General features: G+C 39.8%; 1 protein-coding gene across 7 annotated transcripts in view; it reads left to right on the top strand.

Moving 5' to 3' along the window:
- LOC137310916 (focal adhesion kinase 1) overlaps window positions 1-14,455 on the top strand; it is a 585,674-nt gene that overhangs the window by 308,095 nt on the left and 263,124 nt on the right. For all 7 annotated transcript variants that reach the window (XM_067978464.1, XM_067978455.1, XM_067978457.1 and 4 more), the window contains 2 exons: window positions 3,778-3,857; window positions 6,879-6,941. In XM_067978464.1, coding sequence (XP_067834565.1) covers window positions 3,778-3,857; window positions 6,879-6,941 — 143 coding nt within the window. The remainder of the gene's footprint in view (window positions 1-3,777; window positions 3,858-6,878; window positions 6,942-14,455) is intronic.

Below are 14,455 nucleotides of genomic sequence, written 5' to 3'. Positions count from 1 at the left end.
TTTCTTGGCAATTAATTGCCTGTAGGAATTTTGAAATGTTTTGGGTCTCAAATGATTTTAAGGAGACTGTTTTTAATTTTACTTAATGTAAGTTGCATAGCACACCAATGTTTTTAAAAGTCTAATTAGCTTACTTAACATTCCCCTTTGATGTTCTTAGGAATTTTGAACATGAAATGTCACCCCTCTTATTTTCAAAGGGTTCGGGAAAAATAAATAAACACTTGGTGCTTAAATGTTCACAGAAATAACGTGCTAACATGTTCTTGTTGAATTTTGGTAACGTGTTATATTTGTTATGCAAATAAATGGCTTCGCAAAACAGACACTTGCCTAATGCATGCGTTAAAACTACAAAAATCTTGATAATATAACGATTAACAGAAGCATATTTCTATTCAATAAAGTGGGAGAATAATAGTTTTCTCTTTCGGATGCCTGTAAGGTCAACCATATGCTGGGAACTGCTAACATTGCTATTGACCACAGATTTTCTTCCTGATCTGTCTTGTACTTCTCCTGCTGTTCTTGTGATCTTATTGGTGTTATAAGGATAACCAAAAAAGAAGAGAAGCAGGATTCAGTTGCAGTATTCATTACTGACCTGTGGAGATTTCTGAATATTTAATCACAAATGGGTGTGCACATTTTTTTTGAGATTGTGGGCCTTTTACTGCGTTGATATAAATTGTGTGGTGTGGCAGTGCTTTAAAAGTGCACTTCAAGTACTCCACTTAAAACTGTCAGATTAAAATCAGAAGAGCAATCTTCCACTTAGAACAAAGCATTGTCCTTTTGTGAGGGATGCTCTAAATATGCATTTTAACATACAGGATAGTAATTCTAGGTAAAAAAAAAATTATATTAACAACAATCTTGAAACTAAACCACAAATAACACACAAATAATACTAAGTAAGTAAGTACTTTTGCTTTATAAGACATACAAGGAGATATTCTCCAGGGTCTGCACCCTGGTGCACTGGATTTCCTGGGTGCAGTGAATATCAGAAAATCAGATGAGTCGGAGGGCACACCTGTAAAGAAACCCACCCAATTTTTCTTCCACTAATTTAAATTGGGCAGAATCTTTCACAGATGCGCACTCCAACCTGCCTGATTTTGTGAAATTCACTGCACCCAGGCAACCTAATAGGCCTGGGCGCAGACCTAGGAAAATCTCCCCAAAGTAATTTGAAACACTGCCCTGTGGATCAGAAACGCAACTTTGGCTTAACATTTGTAATCCTGATCAAATGTATAGTTTTCAGACACTATTTTTGTACAAAAGCTTTCATTTATTGAACTACTTACCCTGCACTTTAATGTTAATCATGTAATTTATATAACAATGTATTTACATGCTCCGTTTTAGATCCTGCTACAAAAATATTCCCAGGTTTCTATTGTTTGATATTTGGCGGCTGGGAGATACGAGAGTGGCTTAAGTTTCTTTGCCTTTTTGTTTTTCTTCCCTTTTTCTGATTCCTTCATCCCTGTGGCTGAATATCTTGGACTCTGGCCTCTGTACCCTGATGATCCAACCATAATTGGTAATTCAGTTTCTGGGGAATATGGTTTGAGCCAAGTGCAGTCATGGACTTCTGTATTGTATTTTTGTAACCGTTACATTTTAGTCCCATTGCTTGCACCCCTGAAAGCCCATTAAGTGTACAATAAGCAGTTTCCTTCAAGCAACAGTTTTACAGTTGTGTACACAATAAAAAGCTCTTCTTTCCAAATGCTAACCTGTTAAACTGACATTTTAGATCAACAACCAACACTCAACTTCACAAACTTTAAGAGTCTGACCAATGGAAATATTTTAATATGCTCCTAAGTACCTGGACTGTTCTACTATTGCAATATAAAGCAAGAATGTTTTTGTACTACTGCATTTAAGGAGGTACACAATCTCTGTGTCCTGTATGACCCTACATCTGATACCTTGCAGATGGTCTGTTTATTTCCACCTCCAGAACCTTTCCTGTTCTCTGCCATACCCATCACCACTAAAACTACCATCGATAACCGTCTCACTTTAAAGCTCAATTTCTCCAATACTCTCCTTACCAGCCTAACCAGCTCCTCTCCACCCTATCCTGCACCAGATCCCACACATTTATCATCCATGTCCTCACCAACCACCATTGGCTCTAAGTCTCTCAACTCATAGACTTCAAAATCTTGTGATCATCCTATCAATGGCTTTAGCCCATCCTAGCTCCAACCCTATGCCCCAGCTCAAGTCTTCCATTTCTAACCTGTCATTAGGATTTTTTCCCATTGACTCCAGGTAATCCTGGAAGTCTTGGTCTAACTGGTGGCATGGTTAGGACCCAACATTGGACTGGAGGCCAGTACACCAAGAGACTTCAGACGTACCAGCCTCCAGATTGGTGCAAGTGGGCCCCATCCTGGAGTGGGATGTGGGGGGCGGCGTTCAGGCCGAGAAGTGGCCTGAATCCCCAAAGACGACTAAATATTTATGATGACATCTGGACTAGTCCCCAAACACGGGAAGCTTAAAGGCACTGAATGGGGTCAGAGGGCATGGGCAAGCCCCCAAAAGTGGTGCTAGATATTTCCAGCTGAATGGAGTTAACAGCCACCGCAGATAGACTCTCCAGCCCGTGCAAATTAGGTACTCTTCCGAATTCTCGGGTGAATGGTTTACTGCATCATCCACAAACCTCAGATTAAATTGTTTTTTGTAGTTTTGTTGATCACTGAAAAAAGTTATGGAGCAGAATATTACATAAGAACATAAGAAATAGGAGCAGGAGTAGGCCAGTCGGCCCCTCGAGCCTGCTCCGCCATTCAATAAGATCATGGCTGATCTGATCCCAACCACAAATCTAAAGAACACAAGAAGTCGGAGCAGGACCCGGCCACACAGCCCCTGGGCCCTCTCCGCCACCCACAGGGCATTGACCGATCCGAACTCAGCTTCATGTCCAATTTCCTGCCCGCTCCCCATAACCCCTAATTCCCTTTACTTCTAGAAAACTGTCTATTTCTGTTTTAAATTTATCTAATGATGTAGCTTCCACAGCTTCCTGGGGCAGCAAATTCCACAGACCTACCACCCTCTGAGTGAAGAAGTTTCTCCTCATCTCAGTTTTGAAAGAGCAGCCCCTTATTCTAAGATTATGCCCCCTAGTTCTAGTTTCACCCATCTTTGGGAACATCCTTACTGCATCCACCCGATCAAGCCCCTTCACAATCTTATATGTTTCAATAAGATCGCCTCTCATTCTTCTGAACTCCAATGAGTGGAGTCCCAATCTACTCAACCTCTCCTCATATGTCCGCCCCCTCATCCCCGGGATTAACCGAGTGAACCTTCTTTGTACTGCCTCGAGAGCAAGTATGTCTTTTCTTAAGTATGGAGACCAAAACTGTATGCAATTGTAAAATTAATTGAAAAATGTGTCAAGCTTTTATTAATCATTTCAGAAATGAGACAATTTAATGACTACTTTGCAGTTTAAATCTACCCTTGTTCATAAAAAGATGTAATGGAACATGTTTGGGATTTATGAGAATTCCATGCCATATGGAAATTTGAGTAATTCTTTGCCTTACACACATTGGCATGTTTATCATTCACACCTAATTATATATAAGTTTTGGATTCAGATCTCCAGGTATCCAAACTAGTTTGTAGCATTCGGTGCCATATGGTTAATCTGCAGAATAGCTCAAAATACTTAGTGCTTATTCTATCACATTTTCTGCTCAGTTTGGTCTTAGTGAATATATATTCATTGTTTAGGTCAAGAATGATTATATGCTGGACATAGCAGATCAGGTGGACCAGGATATTGCACTGAAGCTGGGATGCCTTGAGATCAGGTAAGTCTGTCTTGTGTAACTTTGCCTATGCAGATAAACTTAAGAGATTTTTGACTTGGTAGATTCTGGCATATTACTTAATTGGGTATTGCAGAAATGTTCATTCAAAAATAATGAAATAAACTAAAGCGAAGTCAGCAAGTGAGCCAATTTAACCTAAATATTTTGTGTCTCAGTTGCAACTCTGGACTGGAAGTAGTCAGTAAGTGGTTAAAAATGGGTAATTCCAGCTGGCCTTTGTTGATTTGGCTAATAGAATTTGCACAGCTTGGGACATGTCAATTTGTTGTTTTTTCTGTCCCTTCTCCTCCCTGCATTTTAAGACTGACACACTATGGCATTGTTCAGCATTTTGTTACTTAAGGGCAAATTGTGGGTTTTACGGATCAAGTATGGGGATGTGTTTTCTTGATATGCCCAATGTTCCAAGCATTTTAATAATGTTATCATTTTACTTCTAAAGTACTCTTTTCTCTTAAAACAACAATGGAAGGCCTAAAATTGCTACGTTTTCATCAGAAATAATGAGATTGCAGCAGCAAGCATGAAAGTCATCTTTTTACCAAACATTTTCTGAAGCTCCCGCCTCTCCATTACTTGCAAATGAGAACGCATACTGATGTGTTAACAAAAACTTTTGTCACAGCATACCTTTTTGGTGTTGTAAAATTGTTTACAATTTTTGGGATGTGTCAGAAGCTTCCAATATGTTTTTTTTCCCCAAAGTACTCTGTTTTCAGTATAATCTGATTCTTACCAGAATTTTTGCACCAGCTTGATGTCTCATTCATACTTGGTGCCAGTGAAGAGAGTATCTTGGGGCTATTTTTCACCATTCACTAATTTTAGCAAGAAAGTAGGTACAAATGTAGAGAACAGAGGAAAATATAGCCCTTACTCCTGACATGGAGACAACCCCAGTCCATCACCGGCATCTCCACATCCTGACATGGAGACTGTGTTGCTTTTTACACTTTTATTTTTCTTTGTGATTTTGAAGACTGACTTAGTTACTACTTATAGTTGAGCCTCAGTTGTCTTCCATGATGCGGGAAACTGTTCTTGGCAGATAATTAATATTGCAAGTTTATTTTGTATGGTCCATCACAAGACAAGTCTTGACCTGACCCAAAGCATGCTTCATTGAAGTGTGTGAAAGACCCTTGCAGCTCCAACATGTGGGTAATTGCAAATGTTGCCTTTAGGTTGTACTGTAGCTTAGATGATATAGGCATACTTATTGATGTCAAATTGGAACAAAACGAAGTTAATTTCACTGACTTTGCAAACGCACAGGCCCCACTACATTCCAGCAATAGACCAGAGTCTTGATTCTGGTTAACACTCAACTGTCTTCAGCTGCTTATTTCAATCTGCTGGAAAGGTGTACACCAGTTTAATAAGACACCTGGATGATGATTAGTATTGACCTGTAGCTTGTTAACGTCATTTTGACCTTGAATTGAACTACAATTCCCAAGCCACCAACTGCATCCCCTTCTCTGGCCGCTGTCTGATGCTGAACCAGACTGTTCGCAACCTTGACGTCCTTTTTCACTCTGAGCTGAGTTTCTGACCCCATACCCTCTCCATCACCAAGACTGCCTACGTCCACCTCCATAACATCACCCATTTCTGCCCCTGCCTCAGCTCATCTGCTGCTGAAACTCTCATTCATGCCTTTGCTACCTCTTGACTCGACTATTCCTTCAACCTTGCACTCTCCTTAAATACGAGCTCATCCAAAATTCTGTCACCTGTATCCTAACTTGAACTAACCTGTTCAACCATCGACCCTGTGCTTGCTGACCGACATCGGCTCTCGATCTGGCAACGCCTCGATTTTTAAAAAATTCTTATCCCTGTTTCAAATCCCTCCATGACCTTGCCCCTGCCTATCTCTGTAACCTCCTCCAGCCCTACAATCCTTTGAGATCTCTGCGCTTCTCCAATTGTGGCCTCTTGCGCATCCCCATCGGCGACCGTGCCTTCAGCTACCTAGGCCCTAAGTTCTGGAATTCCCTCTCGAGAGCCTTCTGCCCTTTACCTCTCGTCCTTTAAGGCGCTCCTTAAAATCTATCTCTTTGATCAAGCCTTTTGTCACCTATCCTAATTTCTCCAAATGTGGCTCGGTGTCAAATTTTGTTTGATAACGCTCCTGTGAAGTGCCTTGGGGTGCTTTACTACGTTAAAGGTGCTATATAAATGCCAGTTGTTGTTGTAATACAAGGTTAGATTGAATTGTGCAAAGTATACCATGGAGGTAGTTTATTTTAAAAAAACAATTGTTCAGAAGGATCTGTCACAGATCCTGAATGCTATCATTTTATTATTTAAACTTATGGGGAATGCACAGTGAAGTATCATTTAATAAAATAACTTTATCCCGAACACTGTCTTGTAATTTATTTTTCTCTGCCTTCTCCAGCTTCCTTGCTGTATTTCCTAGCTGAGTGGGCAATCAGTCTCCTGATTTCTCTCCATACATTCTTTGAACCGATTTTTAGGAAGTACTTGAAAATGACATAGATTGTCTTGGCTTCTGATGATCCAGAGTTTGGAACTTATTATATGGAGACTTTGAGAAATAATTCCTCTTTAAGGCATTTAGTACACTCACACACTGCACCACAAAGCCTTTCAGAGTTCACCTTTTTATTTGTTTTGCTTTTCTGTGGTTCCCTAAGGAACAGGAGTAGACCATTCAACCCCTTGAGCCTGTTACCCCATTCAGTTAATTTATGGCTGATATGTATCTCAATTCCATTTTACTTTTCGTTGATCCATATCTCTTGATGGATATGGATCCATATAATAGAAATCTGTCAGTCTCAGTCTTGAATTGGTGTGTTCGTTCTGTCCGTATTTGTGTAATGCAGTCCACATAACTTTTTTCTAAAGCTCAGATTTTTCTGTAGTTGTATGAGATTTGTCAGCAGAATAGGGATTCAAATGTATAATGGTTTAATTAATACATTACTGTCAAGGATAGTTTGATTAAACAATTCCTTTTTTTTTTAGGAGATTCTATAGGGAAATGCGAGGAAATGCCTTGGAAAAGAAGTCCAATTATGAATTATTGGAGTGAGTATCTTTTATGTGTTTCTGTACTGAGAGCTAACTTTATTTTATGTTGCATTTCAATGTGTAAGTATTAATTTCAATGAGTAAAAATCTGATTTGCGATTTGTCTCAAAATATTTTCTATTTTGATACAGAAATCTTAACTGGGAAAATTGGATCTAAAATTCAATTTCTGTCAGCCTAATAAAAAAAAATCATTTAGTTAGTAATATGAAAATTAAACTAATTATTGCAAACTATTCAGCTTTAGATTTTAAGATCCAGTGTTCCTGAAAACTTTGTTTTGAAACAAAAAATAGACTTGCTTTTGTGTAGCTTCAGAAGGACGGCACTGTATATTGAAAGGAGCAACTTGGGATAGATGGTGCGTATGTGGATGCATATTTCCTGTTCAGACTTAAATAATGTTTACATAGTAGAAATCTGACTGCATCTGAAGAGAAAACCTGCCCACATGTTTTGTGAATCTGAGGTGTGCCATGAAAGCAACATTTGAAATCATACAAGAGTCTGAGAATATATACTTGTCACTCATTGGTTGAAGATGAAGTTTTAATCTATGGATGCTGTATTCTTGCCACTCAGCATCTTTTACTTGTCATTAGCATTGCTTTTTGAAGCAAATGGTCTTTACTTCAATTTATATATGGGCTTCTCTCTGTTCTGCATTATTCTACCTTTCCTGTTACCCCAGGTCTTGATCGAAGAATTGTTGATTGTTTTGATGTATTGGATTTGTTTTATTTTTGTATGAGCTAACAAATGTACAATACAGAAGCAATTGTGTTAAAAAGAAAATTGTTCAATAATTACAATTACACAGTCCTACCAACTAGTATAAAGACTAGTAGTAAGCTGAGGGCAGTAAATACTTTGGGACAGTGGGACATTGTCTTGTATTACAGTCAGGTCTTAAACCTGCAGTAGATTGCAATGGTTACATTCTGTGAAAAACTGAGCTTATAAATTGAAGAATAATCCCATTCCACCGTATACAATTGAATTGCCAGAGAATGCAACAATTCCTCCCTGTTCATAAAATATAAATATAAAACGCAGGGCCATAAATGTAAGACGCGGGCTGCAACTTTCTGTTGTTTGTATACTGGAAGCCAAAGCTTTTCTCATTGAAAATCAATTGACAGAAGCAGTGATACATTGAAAAACTTTATCAAAACTTAGTGTCTAAATGGGGTAGAGGAGCAGAAAGATCTGGGGGCACAGATGCACCGATCACTAAAAGTAGCGACATTGGTTAATAAGATCATAAAAAAGCAAAGAAAGCACTGGGGGGTCATCTCTCGAGGAATAGAATTGAAAAGCAGATAAGTTATGTTAAACTTGTATAGAACCGTGGTTAGACCACACTTGGAGTACTGTGAACAGCTCTGGTCTCTATTATAAAAAGGATATATAGGCACTGGAGAAGGTACAAGAAAGATTTACTAGGATGATACCAGAATTTTTCTCTAGAAAAAAGACTGAGAGGTGAGCTGAGAGAGATCTTTAAGATAATGAAAGGATTTGGTAGGGTAGACGTAGAGAAGATGTTTCCGCTTGTTGGGGAGACCAGGGCTGGGGGCTGTAAATATAAGATAGTAACTAATAAATCCAATAGGGAATTCAGGAGAAACTTCTTTACCCGGAGAGTGGTTAGAATGTGGAACTCGTTACCACAAGGAATAGTTGAGGCGACTAGCTTGGATGCATTTAAGGGGAAGCTAGATAAACACATGAGGGAGAAAAGAATGGAAGGTTATGCTGATAGGGTAAGATGAAGTAGGGAGGGAGGAGGCTCGTGTGGAGCATAAACACTGGCACGGACCTTTTGAGCCAAATGGCCTGTTACTGTGCTGCACATTCTGTGTAATTCTATATAAAATTTGAGTACTACTTCAGTTCCTTATGAAGAAGTTCCTATTAAATTTATTTCTGGATGACCAGATATTTTTCAACAGTGCAGTAACTTTCATGTACAGTTTTCATTTTCTGAACCAAATTAAATTTATTCCTTTAATGGATAGAAAGATCTGTACTGCTGTTAGGTCCAGTTTTGCATTTTATTCTCCAGATGGTCAATGAGATCCCATATGCCATCCCTAGAGTTTCTTTTAGGAACTAAATCATCATCAGCAAGAAGATGTTCACTAATTAATAATGGTCAAGTTGGTCAATTAGAAAGCAGATCAGATTACCGTCCATTCTATATGCTCGCTAATTAGAATCTGCACAGTCCCTCAGGATGGTATGGATAACACGTTCAGTATGAAATCCTGTTATACTTAATGGATTTGAACAGACAAGCTGCCTTAGAGTAAACTTAATGACTATACAAATATTGACTCGGTGGTGGACAAACTGGGATTCGATTACATGTATGTTAATTTGGTTGATGTTGAAAGAGCAGTATGTTCTCAGTTCCAGATATTTTAAAATTTCTTGTTCTTATTGTCATCTTCTCCAGGAGTATTTATGATATTTAAAATTTGATTTAACAAAAAGAAAATAGAGCCATCTCAATCCAGTTGGTCCCATCAATCTGTACTCTTTCTGGGTCAAACACAATGACAGACAAAGAAATGCATCCAGTCTTGTCTGTTGCTATGAAATAAGAGTGAAATGTGCACCTCCAGTTCCTGCAGCCTGGGTGCTATATCAACAATTCTAAATTGCAGTCCTGAAAGGTTGACTGACTTCTGTTTCTCCACAGATGCTGCCTGACTGGCTGAGTATTTCCAGCCTTTTCTGTTTTTTGTTAACAAAAAATATAGATTTTTCTTGGGCTGCTGAGAGTACAAAATTGTAATAAGTATCACAGATGCTGTGACCTCTCTTTTTGCAAAGGACCAACTACAGTGTCCCTGCAGGGATGTATACTATAGTTATGTTCCACTTGCTGTTTTGATTTCCTGAAGTCTTATTTCAGTGGTAGTTCACCCCGCATGCTTCTTCGTCATAGCTAACACATTGTCCATTGCTAACACTGCCTTTTGTAAATCTGAGGTGCAGCACAGTTGCATATGCGTTACTTCCCCTGCTCTTTGTCATGATTCCACCTGCTTTCACAGTGCTTTCCATAACCATTCTCAATTCTTCTTCTTCCTGGTTTTCACTCCTTCTACCTATGACTGAGCTGGCCCTCTCCACCCCCAATTTCTAATATTTAACTTAAGTTTCAAATATTTTTTTCCATGCTAAATAAAATTATTCTACAACTAGTAGTGTCATTTTTTTAGTCATTAGACAGTCTATAATATTGCCTTCGTGTTAAGTACCTAATATGTATGATACTGTGATATAAATAAGGATACAGAGGTGCTGCTTTGTCATATGTTTATTGCATTATGAAGTGTTGCAGCTGTTAAGTTAGGAGTCTCTACACATATTCCTGAGTTGGCTTTTCAAGGATCTGTGCGGACATACAAACTATTTCCAACTAACATTTGCTTTGTACAATGTATGCAAGGCTTTTTGACAAACAACACTCTATGAATGTTGAACATTCTAAGGGTTTGCATAATTGTGACTGGATTCACTATGGATCAGGTTGCTGTAATTCATAGCAGTTTGATCTGGAACGTTGCCAGTTGTCGATTTTTTTTTGTTTTTAGAATCAGTTTCACACTACATCAGCAGATGGTTCTGAAACTTGCTTTGTAGCTTGTGGATAAATGTTCTGCCGTAAGCTGACCCACTGTTCCTAGGATGTCAGATGTCAAAGCTTGCTTTCATTTTAAGTGGATCTGTCCCTGTGGCTGTTGAAAATGCATATGTTCTAGCATTTGGTGAACATCACGGTATTTAACCATAAGTTGTGCATGAGTGCATTTCCTCAGGGTTTGCATAAGAAACTGGACAAAGACTGAGATTTTAGTGATTCAAGAATTGAAAACTTTAACCAATACTAAGCATTAATAAGTTGTTTCAAAGGATGATCATTTGCAAAATCATTTTTTTTAAAGCAAGAATTTTAACTATAAAAGGTGTTTTGGAGAAGGGAATGACAGATTTTCTGAAGAGCAATGAAAAATGCAAATGCTTCGTACAGATTTGAAGCTGTGTGTCAGTAGTACATACTGGGTGTGAAACAAGTCTGAATATTGCTTTGGAACATTGAAGCAGCATTTCATGCAGTATTGGTGTCAGCAGTTGGATAATGAATGTTTCTTATTGTCACATGAGATACTGAAAAGAATGATGTCCATTGATTGAAACATCATCAAGAGAAATGCTCACTTTACTAAGGGATAATTAAATAAGTGTGCTAGTTGAATATTAGCCATGTCATCACTTCCATCAGCACAAAATATATTGTGAGTTATTGGTTAAACCAACAACCTAAGGAAAATCTATAGAGGAAACAACAAAGTTTTGTAACCAAAAGGAATGTGGACACACATGATTAGGAAGCATGTGGAAAATCGATGAGTGCAAAATGGGAAGGCTGAAAAATAGGAGAAAAAATTATATCAGGAAAACATTATCCAGTGATGCCCTTCTGGAAAGTGTGAGAATGAGGTTGAGTACAGGATTAGGATAAAGCTCAGCTCTGATGCACGTGTAGCCTGTTGATACTTATTCTTAAGGCACACATTTATAAAAAGAACTTGCATTTATTTAGTGCTGTGTCATGTCTTTCAGAAACATCACACAGTAAATTAGTTTTGAAGTCACTATTATACAGGCAAACGCAGCAGCCAATTTGTGCACAGCAATGCCGTACAAATAGCAGTGGTTGAAGAGGGAATGTTTGCCAGGGCACCAGGAGAGCTCCCTCCACTTCTTTGGATGGTTAAACCTGGAATGGGGGAGGGTGGGGGATTTATGGAATGGGCAACATATATTTTGTAGCCAAAGGGAATGTGGGAAAATATTTAGGAAACATCTGAACACATAGAACAGATGAACTAAAAGGCAGAGTTTAATGTCTCATCAAAAAGACAGCACTTCCAACATTGCAGCGCCCAGATTAGGTGCTCAAATCCTGGAATGGACTTCTGATTCAAAGGCAAGAGTGTTACCAACAGACACCGGATGAAGAGTTGCCATGTAACAGAGGGTTGTTAATATGCAAGCATAAGCTAGGAAATTAAGTAGAGGAGAGCTAAAAATGTTGTTAAATATTTTACTTTATTGTTAATGGCTAATACTCAGTTATATTATCTAAACATTAATATGCCACATAAAGCTATTCAGCAACATGCACAGCTGGAATAATCCAACAAAACTGAAGGGATTGGTTTTTCATAGCTATTTCAACCAAAAAAAAGACTTTACACGGTTGTTCTGGAAGTAGAGGAAAGAGTTCATGTAACTTGGTTCACGACATAAACTTTCATGCTTGTCTAATTTTGCTATCAAAATGGAATTATAACATGGAAACAGGTTGTTCGGCCTGATAAGTCTGTATTGGTGTTTATATGTTGGTGTTTATCCTCCACGCAAACAGTAGTCCTAATCACCCGTGTCAGCTCTGTTCTCATATCCCTTTATTCCCTTTTCCTTCAACCACCTATCGAACCAATTCTTAAATGTTGACATGGTCTCTACTTCAATCACTAACTCCATTTCCTCTGAGTAATGAAAGTTTCTCCTGCTCTCAGTCCTAAATCTCTTGCATTTAATCTTGCATCTATGCCCCCTCGTTCCAGACCTCTCAAATCACTGGAAACAGTTTATTTTCTATCTCCTCTGTCCCATCCCTTCATAATTTTAAACACCTCTATCAAATCATAATTTCTCTGTTCTAATGAAAACAACCCCAATTTTTCAAGTGTTTCTTCGTATTTGTTTTTACATACCAGTCGGCATGCTATTGAATCTGCACTGTGCCCTTTCTGTTGCCTGAACGTTCCTATAGTGTGGAACCCAAAACTGCATACCCTGCTCCAATTTACTAAGGTTTTATATAGATTCAACATTGCATCTCAGCTTTTATATTCTATACCTCTTGTAATAAAACCTAGTATTCCATTAGCATGAGATGCTGATTTTAATGTCTTGTGAACCTTTTTTTTTTATTCGTTCACGGGATGTGGGCGTCGCTGGCGAGGCCAGCATTTATTGCCCATCCCTAATTGCCCTCGAGAAGGTGGTGGTGAGCCGCCTTCTTGAACCGCTGCAGTCCGTGTGGTGACAGTTCTCCCACAGTGCTGTTAGGAGGGGAGTTCCAGAATTTTGACCCAGCGACAATGAAGGAACGGCGATATATTTCCAAGTCGGGATGGTGTGTGACTTGGAGGGGAATGTGCAGGTGGTGTTGTTCCCATGTGCCTGTTGCTTTTGTCCTTCCAGATGGTAGAGGTCGCGGGTTTGGGAGGTGTTGTCGAAGAAGCCTTGGTGAGTTGCTGCAGTGCATCCTGTGGATGGTACACATTGCAGCCACTGTGCGCCGGTGGTGAAGGGAGTGAATGTTTAGGATGGTGGATGGGGTGCCAATCAAGCAGGCTGCTTTGTCCTGGATGGTGTCAAGCTTCTTGAGTGTTGTTGGAGCTGCACTCATCCAGGCAAGTGGAGAGTATTCCATCACACTCCTGACTTGTGCCTTGTAGATGGTGGAAAGGCTTTGGGGAGTCAGGAGGTGAGTCACTCGCCGCAGAATACCCAGCCTCTGGCCTGCTTGTGTGGCCACAGTATTTATATGGCTGATCCAGTTAAGTTTCTGGTCAATGGTGACCCCCAGGATGTTGATGGTGGGGGATTCGGCGATAGTAATGCCGTTGAATGTCAAGGGGAGGTGGTTAGACTCTCTCTTGTTGGAGATGGTCATTGCCTGGCACTTATCTGGCGCGAATGTTACTTGCCACTTATGAGCCCAAGCCTGGATGTTGTCCAGGTCTTGCTGCATGCGGGCTCGGACTGCTTCATTATTTGAGGGGTTGCGAATGGAACTGAACACTGTGCAGTCATCAGCGAGCATCCCCATTTCTGACCTTATGATGGAGGGAAGGTCATTGATGAAGCAGCTTAAGATGGTTGGGCCTAGGACACTGCCCTCAGGAACTCCTGCAGCAGTGTCCTGGGGCTGAGATGATTGGCCTCCAACAACCACTACCATCTTCCTTTGTGCTAGGTATGACTCCAGCCACTGGAGAGTTTTCCTCCTGATTACCATTGACTTCAATTTTACTAGGGCTCCTTGGTGCCACACCCGGTCAAATGCTGCCTTGATGTCAAGGGCAGTCACTCTCACCTCACCTCTGGAATTCAGCTCTTTTGTCCATGTTTGGACCAAGGCTGTAATGAGGTCTGGAGCCGAGTGGTCCTGGCGGAACCCAAACTGAGCATCGGTGAGCAGGTTATTGGTGAGTAAGTGCTGCTTGATAGCACTGTCGACAACACCTTCCATCACTTTGCTGACGATTGAGAGTAGACTGATGGGGCGGTAATTGGCCGGATTGGATTTGTCCTGCTTTTTGTGGACAGGACATACCTGGGCAATTTTCCACATTGTCTGGTAGATGCCAGTGTTGTAGCTGTACTGGAACAGCTTGGCTAGAGGCGCAGCTAGTTCT

The sequence above is a fragment of the Heptranchias perlo genome, chromosome 3, assembly GCF_035084215.1.
Source record: "Heptranchias perlo isolate sHepPer1 chromosome 3, sHepPer1.hap1, whole genome shotgun sequence".
NCBI classification, from domain to species: domain Eukaryota; kingdom Metazoa; phylum Chordata; class Chondrichthyes; order Hexanchiformes; family Hexanchidae; genus Heptranchias; species Heptranchias perlo.
The sequence above is the reverse complement of the archived record's forward strand: the minus strand, read 5'-3'. Positions and strand labels throughout refer to the sequence as shown.